The 15254-nt window shown below is 44.4% G+C and overlaps 1 protein-coding gene across 1 annotated transcript in view; it reads right to left on the bottom strand.

The window, feature by feature from the left end:
• Positions 1-15254, bottom strand: part of ALOX5 (arachidonate 5-lipoxygenase) — a 98469-nt gene that overhangs the window by 61136 nt on the left and 22079 nt on the right. The window contains exons 2-4 of the mRNA XM_082268002.1: positions 11231-11429; positions 8132-8213; positions 4829-4951 (exon numbers count right to left, since the gene is read on the bottom strand). Of these exons, the coding sequence (XP_082124128.1) occupies positions 4829-4951; positions 8132-8213; positions 11231-11429 (404 nt within the window). The remainder of the gene's footprint in view (positions 1-4828; positions 4952-8131; positions 8214-11230; positions 11430-15254) is intronic.

Below are 15254 nucleotides of genomic sequence, written 5' to 3'. Positions count from 1 at the left end.
GTCTCCGGCCTGGTAGGAAGGAGCAGGCGCTCGTCTGCGATCAGCCTGGAGTCTCTGGCGCTGCGCAGAGACCTCAAGGGACTTCTGGATCTGTACCCAAGAAGCACGTAGGACGGAAAGGTGATCCTCCACAGCCGGAATATCCTGGGGAGAGAATACCTCCGGTAACACGGCAGGTTGGAACCCATAATTGGCCATGAAGGGAGACGTCCCAGAGGAAGAGTTCACCGCCGTGTTCCTGGCAAACTCAGCCCAAGGCAGGAGGTCAACCCAATTGTCTTGGTGATCGGAGACATAGCAACAAAGGAATTGCTCCAAGGCCTGATTGGATCGTTCTGCGGCCCCATTGGACTGAGGGTGGTAGGCCGAGGAGAAGGAGAGATGAATCCCCAACTGGGAGCAAAAGGCGCGCCAGAACCTGGACACAAACTGACTCCCCCGATCCGACACAATCTCCTTGGGCAAACCGTGCAACCGGAAGACCTCCCTGGCAAAAATCGTGGTCAACTCCTGTGCAGAGGGTAACTTCTTGAGAGGAACACAGTGGCACATTTTGGAAAATCGATCCACAATCATGAGAATGACCGTATGGCCTCGGGATGCAGGGAGGTCCACAAAGAAATCCATCCCCAGGTGTGACCATGGGCGCTCCCCGGTGGCTATGGGTTGCAGAAGGCCCAACGGAAGGTGCCGAGGGGACTTACTCTGGGCACAAACGGAGCATGCCGCTACATATGCGGCGATGTCGGAACGTAGGGAAGGCCACCAGAACAGACGTGAAACAGCCCAGGACAGCTGATTCTTTCCAGGATGCCCCGCGGTCTTGGAGTTATGGTAGGTTCGCAACAACCGAGTGCGCAACTCCTCAGGCACAAAACATCTGCCGTTGGGTCTCCCAGAGGGAGCACCAGATTGAGCCGCCAAAATCTGCTCACCCAGGGGAGAGGTCAGGCTGGTGCGAATGGCGGCCAGGATCTGATTCGGAGGTATGACCGAAGTCGGAATCGACTCCTCCCTGGACAGGTCGGAGTACTGCCGTGATAAGGCATCCGCCTTGATGTTCTTGGAACCGGGTAGGTAGGAGACCACGTAATTAAAACGTGACAAGAACAGAGCCCATCTGGCCTGACGTGGTGTCAATCTCTTGGCCTCAGAAAGGTAGGTCAGATTCTTGTGGTCTGTCAGGATGAGGACCGGAACCACCGAACCCTCAAGCAAGTGCCTCCATTCTTTAAGGGCCTGCACGATGGCCAATAACTCCCTGTCACCAATCTGATAGTTGCACTCCGCGGAAGACAGTTTCCGGGAGTAAAACCCACGAGGAAGCAGAGGACCCTCTGGTGTTCTATGCTGAGACAGAAGGGCGCCTACTCCCGTCTCAGACGCGTCCACCTCGAGGACAAAGGGCAACCCAGGGTTGGGATGCGACAGAATCGGAGCCGACACAAAGGCGGACTTTAGAGCCTCAAAAGCTCGGATGGCCTCGAGCGGCCAGACCTGGGAATTACTGCCCTTCCTGGTCAGATCCGTGAGAGGCTTGGCTAGCATGGAAAATTCCCTGATGAACTTCCGATAATAATTGGCGAAGCCCAAAAAGCACTGCAGGGAGCGAAGACCACTGGGCTGGGGCCACTGTAGGACAGCCGAAACCTTCTCAGGATCCATGGAGAACCCCTCAGCGGAAATGATGTAACCTAAGAAGGTTACCTGGGATCGGTGAAATTCGCATTTCTCAAGCTTACCGAACAGCTTGTTCTCTCGTAACCGTTGCAACACTCGTCTGACATCCAGAATGTGGGTCTCCATGGATTCAGAATATACCAAGATGTCATCCAAATAGACCACCACACACTGCTGCAACAGGTCACGGAAAACATCGTTAATGAATTCCTGAAAGACTGCGGGCGCATTGCACAGCCCAAAGGGCATAACCAAGGATTCATAATGACCGGTCCTGGTGTTAAACGCGGTCTTCCACTCATCGCCCGCCTTGATCCTTACGAGGTTATATGCCGCCCTCAGGTCGAGTTTGGTAAAGACCATGGCCCCTTTAAGGCGATCGAACAGCTCGAAAATCAAGGGTATCGGGTAAGCGTTCTTGATCGTGATGCGATTGAGACCCCTGTAATCGATGCAAGGCCTCAACTCACCGCCCTTCTTTTTCACAAAGAAAAATCCAGCCCCTGCCGGGGACGAGGATTTGCGAATGTGTCCGCGTGAAAGCGCCTCCTTCACATACTCCTCCATGGCCTCATTCTCCGCTACCGACAGTGGATAGACCTTGCCACGAGGAGGAACGGCACCAGGTTGTAACTCGATGGCACAATCGTATGGGCGGTGCGGAGGTAGGGCAACCGCGCGCACCTTATCGAATACATCCCGATACTCCTCATATTCAGGAGGCAACAGAGAGTCCGAGGAAGTACACAGCAACTTGACAGGCCCATGGATGCAACTAGCCCCACACTGCGGTGACCACGAGAGGATCTCGGCCGATCTCCAATCGAAAGTCGGATTATGCTTCTGGAGCCAGGGGTACCCCAAGACCACCGAGTAGTGTGGAGACGAAATAACCTGGAAGCAGACCGACTCTCTGTGAACGGCACCAATGGCTATCCCCACTGGAAGGGTCTCATGAGTCACGTGTGGCGGCAGAAGGGGTCTGCCGTCTATCGCCTCAAGAGCCAGTGGAGAACCTCGGGCCTGCAGAGGAATGGAATTGGCGGCAGCGAACACACTATCAATGAACAAACCCCCAGCACCAGAGTCCACCAACGCCTGGGTCGTCACTGAGCCCCCGACCCAGGAGAGGACAACAGTGATCAGTGGTTTGTCAACACGGGAAACCGGGGACGAGGAGACTCCACCCAAGATCTGCCCCCGACAGGATCTCAGGTGCGAGCGTTTCCCCGACGGTTCGGACATGCCAACCGAAAATGCCCACCGAGACCACAGTACATGCATCGACCCTCGCGTCTTCGGAGTACCCTCTCCCCCTCAGACAGGCGAGCAAAGCCCAGCTGCATGGGTTCACCCCCAGCCAAGTCATCCCCAGGAGGCGTGGGAGGAGAGGGAGGCACGGGTGGGACAGCAAAGGTAGGCGCCAATCTGTTAGGAGGCCTCCGCAGACTCTCCTTAAAGGAAGGTCTCTCCCTGAGTCTGGTGTCAATCAAAATCAAGAAAGAAATAAGAGACTCGAGCTCCACTGGTAGGTCCTTAGCTGCAACCTCATCCTTCAAGGCATCCGAGAGACCATGAGAGAAAGCAGCGACCAGAGCCTCATTATTCCAGCCCACCTCTGCTGCCAGGGTACGAAACTCAATGGCGTATTCAGCTACGGATCGTGAACCCTGTCTGATGGACATAAGGAGCTTCGCAGCAGAGGCAGCACGAGCCAGCACATCGAATACCCTCCGAAGAGAAGCAACAAAACCGGAAAACTCGGCAACCACCGGATTGTTGTTCTCCCATAAAGGGCTGGCCCAGGCCAAGGCCTTGTCCGAGAGCAGCGAAATTAAGAAGCCCACCTTTGATCTCTCAGTAGGAAAGGCATGTGGCAGCAACTCGAAATAAATGCCCACCTGGTTAAGGAAACCTCGGCACTGAGTTGGCTCTCCCCCAAAGCGCTGTGGAAGGGGGGCAGAACCGGTCATACCCCGAAACACCGCAGGCGCAACAACAGGTGTCGGGGTAGACTCTGGCGCAACAACCGGAGCGGCAGTAGGAGCGGGCCCAGGAGCGACAACCGACCCATCGGCAACGGGAGCGAAATGAGCCGTGCGTTCAAGCAGGGTTTGCAACGCCACGGCGAACCGACCCAACAGGTGATCCTGCTGATCAAGTCTGGCAACCAGCGTGGGTGGCGAGGATGGCCCTGTACCGTCAGAATTCATGGCTTGGTCCTAATGTCACGGAACCATGAACCAGACGTACAACAACAAATAAGTGAAAATAAGAAGGCTTTATTGAAAATCAAGCTGCAAAGCAAAAGTCCAAACGGATGGCGAAACCGAGGCAGAGTCCTTGCGAAGCCAGAGGTCAGGAACCAGGAGGGTAGTCAGACGAAGCCGGGATCAGGAACCAGCAGGGTAGTCAGACGAAGCCAGGATCAGGAACCAGCAGGGTAGTCAGACGAAGCCAGGATCAGGAACCAGCAGGGTAGTCAGACGAAGCCAGGATCAGGAACCAGCAGGGTAGTCAGACGAAGCCAGGATCAGGGACCAGAAGCAGCAGCAGACTTAGAAGCATGTGAACACAGGAGGACCAAGCAAGGAACTGAAGCCACAGACCTCCTATATATATGAGCTAGGCATCCAGCTCCTCCCAGTGGGAAGGAGGAGCCGCAGGGTGGGAGGCTACAAGAAACCCAGAAACCAAGATGGCCGCCAGCACATGTCAAACGAAGGAGAACAGCAAGAAGGTAAGACCATGACACTACCATGGTTCATTGATATTGTAATCCTTTATTTGTCATTTCTTTATATCAGTGTTGCTGAACCCTGCTGGTTTAGGTGGGATTCAGTTGACTGATATACCTGTTTAAGTAAACAACAAAACCTAATTTATCTTGTGGCAGTGCGTTCTTAAAGGTATACAGATAATGTCGGAACCTAGAGTATCAGGTGGGTTGGATGGTTCACAGGGTCACAGGAGTGCTGAGAAACACCTATCAACCAGCAGCCCTCAAGGGGGCAGCGCTACAATAACATAAAATATATGACCAGTTTATAAACTTGCAAACAGTAAAAACACAAAAAAGCAAAAACCATCATTGTTTCCTTTTAGCTTTTTGAGCCACACGCCTTTACAGTTATTATTTTCTACTTACGCTTTGGTGTAGTTCAATATGAAATCAACGCCCTTTTCACTGTCAAACTGAATATCGTGGGGCAAGTCACTATGAGAGTGAGCATCAATACTCAGTGGAAAACCAGGATGCCATTCTTTCCACCTGTATAAAAATAGGCATTGTCATCAGCTATGGTATATTTACTATTACCATTACTAATTTTTGTCATCAGCTATGGTATAATTACTATCATCCTTATTAATTTTTGTCATCAACTATGGTATATTTACTATTACCATTACAAATTTTTGTCATCAGCTATGGTCAGGGCCAGATTAACGTAGGGGCTATTGGAGCTGCAGCTCCAGGCCCCTACCTTTATATAGGCCCCGGGTTGGCCATATTCACTGTTACCGCTCTTCTGTCACTTGTAAACACAGAAGTCTGGCTTCTATGCTCGCTTCCCCAGGCAGCTCCCTCAGAACCTCCCCACACAGCACGAAGGCCGGACAAGGAGGGACAGTTGCCGATGCATGGATGTGTTTATGGGCTTCAGAGACAGCATCCCATGTTGAATTAGGCATGCATGGCTGCACCCTTCCTCCTCTGGGTGCATGCCAAGGCACGGCTCTTAAGGCCCTTCAAAATCCTCAGCACCAAGCCCATGATGCTCTTAATCCGGCCCTGGCTATGGTATATTTACTATTACCATTACTCATTTTTGTCATCAGCTATGGTAAATTTACTATTACCATTACGCATTTTTGTCCTCAGCTATGGTATATATTTTGCTATTTGCTATAAATAAAACGATTGCTTTATTCTCACTGTAAATAATGTGTATGCTTTACAATTACAGGTAACGTGCATGTAAAGGCAAAACACAAAGTTTTAGAGTTGTCATGAGAGGTAAGGGGAAATCGTCCAATGGGAGCAATGCTTTAGTGACAGTTCTCTTATAAGGGAATTTCCATTACCATTTCATTGTTACCATTTTACCAGCAGGACTATTATTATAGCTTCAAGGATATTTGTGATCTTTACATTAGTTAAAGTGTTACCAAATCCACAACAGTAAAATCAGTCTGTATGTGCAGTAAAGCTTGCTTGTTATACACACTGTAGAACCCAAGGGGTTAATCCTTTGCATTGTGTAAAAAGGTTGCTTGATCTTGTATGCACAGATCCTCTTCTTCTTCCACTGACTCCAGAACATGTCCGGATAAGACAGAGCCTTTGGAGTCAGGCTGCACATGCTCATTTTGGTGTGTATTGCTAAAGAGGTTTTTTTTTTTTTTTCTTGGGAGAGTGCCAATCAGGGCCAATCAGCACTGTCCAGACATGTCCAGACAGAGGGTCAGGAGCCCTGAAAAGCTTAGTGCAGTACGAAAACTCTTACAAGCTTCACCAGGAACTGATAGAAATAACAAGACTGCTATATACTGCTGATGGGAAAAGGAATTTAGAAGTTTATATTTACTAAAATAATTGTATTTTCATGTTCTGTGTACTGTGAGAGACCAGATATAGTGAAGGCAGGCTTCTGGGTTTAGTAACACCTTAATACTAAATGGATCTTGCATCAGATATTTGGATGCTGAATCAAAGATGACACTGTTATGTAAATGCTGGTGCCTTTAGACATGTTGGTTATGTTCATTTATATCTGATACACGTCAGTCGCCTGATGCAGCCCCTCGCCTTGTCCTTCACTAGTAAGTTATAATGTTAAAGGATCACTGGGAGAAGAGACAAAAGGTAGCCATACACTGATCAAATTTGGCCAATTAGGCAGGGACCAGACAAATAGTAATCAGTGTGTGGACTTACCTGCTCATTAAGAATGGTTATTCAACGTCTTTGAGGGTAACCAAGGGACACTGGAAGCTTGGGCCACAAAGTGACAGAGGGCAATCTGGTAACTAGAAGAGACATGGAATACTCATGGACACATTAATCTAACACCGGATACAGACTACACCAAGGGCTTGGGGTTAACAGGACTCAGGGTGTCTGTACATTCAACAGAGGTGAGAACCCTGAGAAGGGCTGAGGTGAAGGGCTAGGGCACAGCCTGGTATTCACCAGAACATCGCAAATAAACAAAAGATTTCCCAGCACACTTACCGACGAGCCTGCAAAACAACCAAGTTGGCTCTGTTAACAGTTTACGTTATAAACAGATGGTTTTGTTTGCACACATTTGCAAATATATGCGTAAGCCAAAGTGCCCATGCCAAGGGACCTCTGTCTATACTGTGGTCCTAACTCTAAATTTCCGGAGCCTCCATATTAGGAACACATTTAGATTGGGTGCATCCCTACACCCAATTCATCCAACTGTACATAAAAGTGGCAACCACCCCAATCTATAACTGGCCTTTGCAGAAGGGTGCGCATGGAAGGGCAATGCACATCACAAACAAACAAAAGATTTCCCAGCACACTTACCGACCAGCCTGCAAAATAACTGAATTGGCCCTGTCTAACAAGCCTATTCACTAAAGCACACTACTGCTGGTAGCCCTGGTTGTGGCCCTCTGACTCACTTGAACAGGCAGCTACTGATAAGGAAGCACAAGAACACAAGAGTGAGCATCTCCAGGAACAGTGAAGTGCTGGGATTATGGAAACACAAGACTGCTGGGAGCAAGCAGGGAACAAAGGTTACATGATACTGAGGAAGTCAAAGAGGCGCACAGGATTCACAGAGGATGCTTGGAGCTAGAAACACCGGAGAGCTTGGAATGCACAGGGGCCTCACAGGATATTTAAAAACAAGAACGCATGAGACATTAGGAGTCATAGAGGTGCACAGGGACCACAACGGGGACCTGGAGATAACAAGGGACAATAAGGCACTAGGGTGTACATGAGCACAGGAGGCAATCTCAATGCATACATTAGCCCTTTTAAGAATTAGCCAGGCTCTTATTGGTGAAGGCGCCAATGGCGACAAGCTGAAACAGAGACCCAGCACTGGAGTGGAGAGCAGGTGAGTGTGGTATTTTCTCCAATCATATCTTGAAGAAAGGCTGGTAATGCTTTTAAACATGGCGAGTGCCACTAGATATGACCAGCAATCATGACTTTTTCTCCCTTATTCAACTTGTTTATTGTAGCAGACAAAATTTGTACTCGGCTTTAACAAGACATCCATGCAATCATGTGCAATTTTTCTCTGATTTCTAAATCTATAACTGAACAACTATTTACAAAAATATCATATCATAACTGTGCATTTTGGTATATCTTTATCCATGGTATGAACTGACATTCCCTTTAAGTTGTTTCATCCTCAACTTTCTATTTTATTGTAAAAGTAAAATATTTTAAAAATACCTGTATTGTTTCTGCCTGTCTTCCAATTCTTTCCTCCTGTGTTGTTTGTGGATCTGTGTTACATCATGTATGACCAGTTTTGCTGTTGAGGAACAATCGGTATACAATTTAGTTGTTAGTTTTAGTGGACTGAAAAGGATTACAGTGGAAATATAGTAATTTTCCTATATTCACAAAAAAATAATGCAAATAGTGTTATTAGAGTTTGCAGTAAGGACACCATCTATGCCAGTTGTGTTCCTTGTGTCACTGGAAGTCTACTAGACAGGGTATGTCTTATTAAACTCAATGGATTATCTGCAGTCTAATGATGTGAAAAAGATATTACAAACTTCTAGTGCAGTGATGGCGAACCTTGGCACCCCAGATGTTTTGGAACTACATCTCCCATGATGTTCATGCACTCTACAGAGAAGTTGAGCATCATGGGAAATATAGTTTCAAAACACCTGGGGTGCCAAGGTTCGCCATCACTCCTCTAGTGCAATGCACTATTATTACATAAAAACATATTAAATTACTGGGAATCACTGGACACTAAGTACATAAGGTAATTTCCTTGCTTAATATACACAATTGGATCAGTTGGTATCTTAATAATCTGAAGATCTAATGGACTATTTTTAAAGAAAACCCAAATGATGGAGATGCTGATTTCATTTTCCAGCAGAACTTTGCACCTGCCCACACTGCCAAAAATACCAATACCTGGTTTAATGATCATGGTATCACTGTGCTTGATTGGCCAGCAAATTTGCCTGACCTAAACCCCATAGAGGATCTGTAGGGTATTGTCAGGAGAAAATAAAGCAATGCTTGAAATGTATCACTCTGTGTGTAACGCATCTACATAAAATATATGAGTTTTAACTTTTTGAATTTAATTACTAAAATAAATTAACTTTTTGATGATATTCTAATTTTATGAGATACACCTGTATATCACATGATATAAAAAGACTATGATTTGCTATATACTCTATAGAGTCTGTGCAACACCAGTTTTTGTATACAATATTACAGCCAATAGAGTTCACAGTTTTTTTGTTTTTTTTTTAAAGTTGCACTTCTGTTTGTCAAAAAACAATATTTTTGTTTGTTTATGAAGCATGGTTTTAGTTATAAAGACGTTATACAGTATATCACAATGGCTTAATCCGTGCCTATTGTGCATATTCAAACCTTAATACCCTAAATAATATCATGTTATTAGATTTTTACTCCAGGAGTATATAATGAGTTTGGCAATTCTAGAGAAATGCCTAAATAATGCATTATAATTTAACTAAACCCATTTAATTTTAGTAGACTAAAATGCACTGGAGATTTTAGTCACCCAAAATACGACTAAAACTAAAATGGCATTTAGTCAAAAGACTATGACTAAAACTAAATCAAAATTTGATATTAAAATTAACACTGCAGCACAGCGGAGAGCTAATTATGGTAAACATTACCTCCCCAGCATCATCCATAGGTGCTATCTTAATTTAGCTGCAAAAATGAAAACACACTTCAATGCTTTTCCTGCCTACTGTAATATTTTAGAAACAGAGATGAACTTGCAGCCACTACCTGAGCAGGACTAATTCTTATTCTATCAGCAAAATGACTAATTCTCCAGGTGAAGGTTGCTATTATGGGCATTGAGATTTTAGGGAAATTCAAATAATATCATGTCAGTGTTATTTTATCTTCTTCAGTTGTCAGACATTAACATCCTAGAAACTTCACTGTCTTGTAAACAACAATGTTGAATTCTATTATTTAAAAAATGTACTCATAAGTACTTTTGACAGCAACTCGAGCAACTTGAAGAGGAAGTAAAAATTGTCCTTAGACTTCTCAAGGGTTAAAATGCTGCAGAGCTTCACTAACAAAGGCTAAGGGACAACATCTTGGTGGATCAGCAGTGCTATCTTAGAAGGCAAGTGGTCTGCTGGAGTAGGATCCTGTCACTGGAGAAGGGGGCAGATGGGGGCAGTGCCACCGGGTGATGTAAACCGAGTGGCTCCGCCCCTTGTCTATAAAAGAGCTGTCAAAGCTGAAGAGCGTCATACGGCGGCTAGCCTGTAAAGAGGTGGAAGCGTTTTTGAATTTTTTACTATTTTTTGGGTCCAGCAGGCGTCATGATTGACAATAGATTTACATTGAGGGACACTTTTTTTTTCTTTTAATAAAGGACTTTTCAAAAACTGTGTTCTGTGGTTTTTACTTTTTTTGGTGAATGGGTAGGGCTACTATGTACCCGATGCCCATTTACATGGGGAGGGGGTGGGATTGGGGGGCCTCCTTGTTAAAGGGGGCTTCCAGATTCTGATAAGCACCCCACCCGCAGACCCCCAAAACCAAAGCCCAGGGTTGTCAGGAAGAGACCCTTGTCCCCATCAACATGGGCACAAGGTGCTTTGGGGGGCACCCCAAAGCACACTCCCCATGTTGAGGGCAAGTGGCCTGGTATTGTTCAGAAGGCGGGGCGATCGCCAGGCTGCATGCTCAGATAAGGGTCTGGTATGAATTTTGGGGGGGGACCCCATGCCGTTTTATTTTTTATGTGCACGCTCCTGACATGCTTACACTGGCACAGCTATCCCCTAAGCCCAGAGCCGCTAGGCACTCCACTGTTCTCCCTCTTCCTCTGTCTTCTTTGTGCAAGCTCTCCTACCCTCACTTAGTCCTCAGGGTTTGGGCTCACATAGACAGAAGTTTGGGAAACACCACACAACAGTCTGGGCTTGGGGGCAGTGAGGACCCAAAAAAGCAAGCATGGCAAACAAATCTACTAAAAACAGAAAATAGGGGTTATTGGAGTCAAATAATGAAAAAAAAAAGAAGGGTTTAGTACTACTTTAATGATTATTAGGATATGTTAAGAGCAACACCAGTAATCTCACCTGTAAATCTAATAAAATAACTTTTTAGCTTCCTTTACAACTTTTCTATTCAAATTCATATAAGCTGCATGTTTTCTTCTGGGCCTACTGTCCTGGTAATTCTGATTCTTTTTTGAAACTTTATTAAAATTGATTTGGCTTGGAGTTGCTGTTTAATATATTGTTCTATTAAAATTCTGAATGCTAAAGCCTATCTAATACCAACCTGTCCCTTCACGAAGATCCATTTCTTTTTCATTGCTGATCCACCTGTAGCAAGGGAACTCCAAGTAGTCTCCTGCTGGAGTCTTTACTGTAATGTATCGACAGTACCAGTTATCTGTATACCAGTATTTATGTTTCTCGATTTTTATTAGATGAATTTCACCGAGATCTTCCGATACAGTGACATCATAGGAATCTACCTAAAAGGTAACAACATGCACCAGGTTAATAGAAACATTTATTTAAAAAAAGACAGATTAAAGATAGATAGATAGATAGATAGATAGATAGATAGATAGATAGATAGATAGATAGATAGATAGATAGATAGATAGATAGATAGATAGATAGATAGATAGATAGATAGATAGATAGATAGATAGACAGTGTAACAACCGTATACCATGCACGCATAAAATATTTCTGTGTGGTTACCGCAAATCACTTGTGCAATACAAGTAAGCCGGACAGTGAATCGCCTGGGTATCACAAAAATGTTAAACCATCAAAAATACAGTATGATTGATGAAAAAAAATTGTGCAAAATATAAAAGCAAAAAGTCCTTTCAAAAAGGTGAATACAACTCTACCACCAAACACCAACACTTAGCATACGCCTCTTACCAGATAGCGTGGTTATTATAATGGTCATATAGGCATGTGTTAACCCGGCATCTGTAGTGGAGTAAAGGCTGCTCAGTGGCAGTTTCAAATAGATCAGGGATAAAAAGAATGAACAAGCATAGTGTATGGATGTGAATCCCTTGTTATTTAGATTTAAAAAGAAGTACCTTAAAACACTTGTAAACAAGCAAATACGTATAAGATTCCAGCAGACTATCGGCTCGTGTAGAGGAAAAGCCGTGAGTTCCAGCTTAGCATGCGTGATGTCATCAGAACAGGCCAATTACGACGCGTTTCATCATCGGTGATGTCTTCCGAACCATACATAAATACATTCACGTAAACCAGCAAGAGCACAGATAAGAGGGGATTAAGGGTGTTCAATTCCCCCTCCCACCGCCCCAAAGCATTCTTGGTGCAGGAGCTACCGACCGCTGAAAGCAGCAGCACACCCAAAGTACTTCCGCTTGCACTCCTGCTGCCTGTTTCGCCTCACAGACAAAAAGTGGCAGTTCAGAGCAAACAGTGAAAGAGGTTCTAGGAAGAGTTGTACAGGGCAGGAGACCTGTAATGGAGGAAATCCACATTGGAGGGAGGGAGTGATCTGTACTGGGTGGAGATATGTATTGAGGGAATCTGTACTGGGGCAGAAGATTTTTTATTGGGGGAAGGAATCTGTACTAGGTGAAGAAGATCTGTATTGGAGGCGAAATATGTACTAGGGGAAATATCTGTACTGGGTGGGAGATCTGTATTGAGGGAAGGAATTTGTATGGGTAGGGAGATCTGCACTGTGGGGAGGGAATTTGTATTAGTGGTAACTAGTTGAGTCTATTTGTCCTCGGGAAGATTTTGGCTTGGGTAGGCAGGTGATATTTTTTGTTGTACTCTGTTGACTGACCTGTACATTACACTCTCCTGACTCCTGTGTTCTGTGCACTACACTCTCTTGAACCCTAAACTCTGTGCATTATGCACTCCTGATCCCTGCTCTCTAAATGTTGGGCTTTAAATAACATACTCCCAACTCTTGCACTTTTAACGGGTAACTCCATTGGAAAAAAATAGCAAATAAAAAAAAAAATAATACAGCCTATACAATTGCCCATCAGTCATATTGAATGTTATTAAAAATTAAATTTCCTTTTCAATCTGCAGTGCTGTAATTTTCTGTAAAATACAATGCAATATTGCTACCTAGAAGCGTTCTGTACATAGATGGTGTACAGAGTGCCTCCCAGAAATGTCCTGCTTGTGTGATTGGCACACTGATTTTCACGGAAGTCTGCACTAAGATACAAATCAGAGTTTGAGCATTCCCTGCAACAAAAATGTAATTTTTGGTGGGATACTCCCAAAGGGAAATTACATCTAATGGGATGCAGACCCTGCAATGTTCCTCAATAGATCCCTGCAGGTGCAGCAGCTGATTAAAACTACTCCCATACAGATTCAGATACAGATGGACGCAGACAAACAAACTGCTTTTCTTTAGAATTAAAGGTAGTTATCTGCAACAAAGTTTGTTTAAATCCCTGAAATGTACATTGATTACCCAGAAGGGAGATGTTGTTTCTCCAAAAGCGGAGTTACCCTTTAATGCTATTATGCACAACTATTTCTGTTTGCTCAGTATTCAGTGATACGTTAATTACGTTCTTCTGTGTGCAGAAAAAACATGTAATAAAAGATTTTTTTGCCTTATGTTACCTTGTACACAGTGAATAGGCTCAAGTTATAGCCCCCCCCCACTGATGGCATAATGTTATCACATTTGTGGTACTGCCTGCCCTTTTTCCTCTGGGTGTCAGAGGCTGATCCCCTCTGGGAAGAAACAATTATCTGCAGGACCCGGAAACCGGTGCCTGAAACATATTCATTTTAAACCTTTTATTTCTGGCAAAATTTAGCCCGTGTGCATGCTAGAGGTGTTGTTATGCATTTTGCTGCATTTCTGTGCACAACAAAATGTATGTGCATGAGAAAATACACTGTTTACTGAAGAACCTGATTACCCAAAGTCATTAAGTTGTAAAAAAGTATCTTGCATACTGTAATTTGTTGGTGCTGATCTGCAATTTGCTATTCTTATCTTTTAAAATTAAGTCCTTACTGTGTGTGTGTGCGCATCAGCACATGTCTACTTATGAGTTCCTAGACAATGGACTACCTTTTTAATGTTACATAAACCACTAAACCTAGATGGAAAGAAGTCAATACAAACTGTTTTGAAGGAAGCCTAAGCAGGAAGTGAAACCATCCCTAAAACAGTATATCTGCCTTGTAACAATGTATTAATGAAAAGTGAACAACCTTTTGCTTCTACTTTTAGTCTGTTTTGCTTAGCTGCAACATATTATACTTCTTGTATCTGTATTTTGAGGAACAAACAATGGTAAAGAGGATGTTTAGTAAAAAGTATGAATGGTCAGCTTTTACTTTTGCAAAGTTAGTTTTTTTTCAAATAGACTACGTAAATGTGAAATCTATTATAGCGTGGTGTAGTGGTGACCTGGTCCATTTGCCAGTGCAGTTGACCAGCGCTGTTAATTGCTATTGCAAAACCATGGTGACCTTCACTGAGGCTTCACGTGAACCAGATGTAAGAATATTCAATTATGTTATGTATAAATACTGTACCTTTGTAGCTGTAGGTACCGTGGAGACGTTTATCCTCAAAATTTACCAAAGAAGTTTTCTTACAGAAGAAATTGTATTACTAAAGTTGTCATTGCTCTTCTCTTTAAAGATCAGTGTATTGTCAGCAGAAGTTGCTATCCTGATCACATGACAGCTTGTTACAGTGATTAAACAATGTACCTTTGTAACAGTATGTTACTAAATGATATTGCTTCAGCTGTATGACACTTGTCACCAGAAATCATAACCCTGGTACACTATATTTTACACTATATATATGCAGGGGCATAACTACAGGGGTGGCAGGGGTTGCAATTGCAACTGGGCCCCATGCTCCAGGGGGCCTGTGCGGCTCCCCTCTACAACTGGATTGGAGGGACGGTGGGGGCAGTATGTAGAGAAATCACTGTCCTCCTTTTTCCTCCTGTAGCTGCAGGAGGAAAATGTAGGAGATTGGTTCCTCTGTATGCTGCCCCGCCACTCCTCCTATCCAGTTCACTTGTGTTCTGCTGTCTCTGGGCCCCTGTGTGCTCCCCTGGTCCCCCCCCTACTGTGCTGCCCCCCACTGTGCTCCCTTCCCTCTCCAGCTAAATGCTGCAGGGGATGTGTCACAATAGAGAACCAGGAAGGGTCGGTAAATATGTAATTTACCAGCTCCTTCCTTCTGAATGGACAGAGTCATAGTCAGTGACATTTAAAAAAAAAATAATAAAATGATAAAAAATAATACAATTAAAACACCAAAAAATAAAAACTACTGA

Source organism: Pelophylax lessonae (genome assembly GCF_965119305.1).
Source record: "Pelophylax lessonae genome assembly, chromosome: 9".
In the NCBI taxonomy this organism is placed as follows: domain Eukaryota; kingdom Metazoa; phylum Chordata; class Amphibia; order Anura; family Ranidae; genus Pelophylax; species Pelophylax lessonae.
The sequence above is the reverse complement of the archived record's forward strand: the minus strand, read 5'-3'. Positions and strand labels throughout refer to the sequence as shown.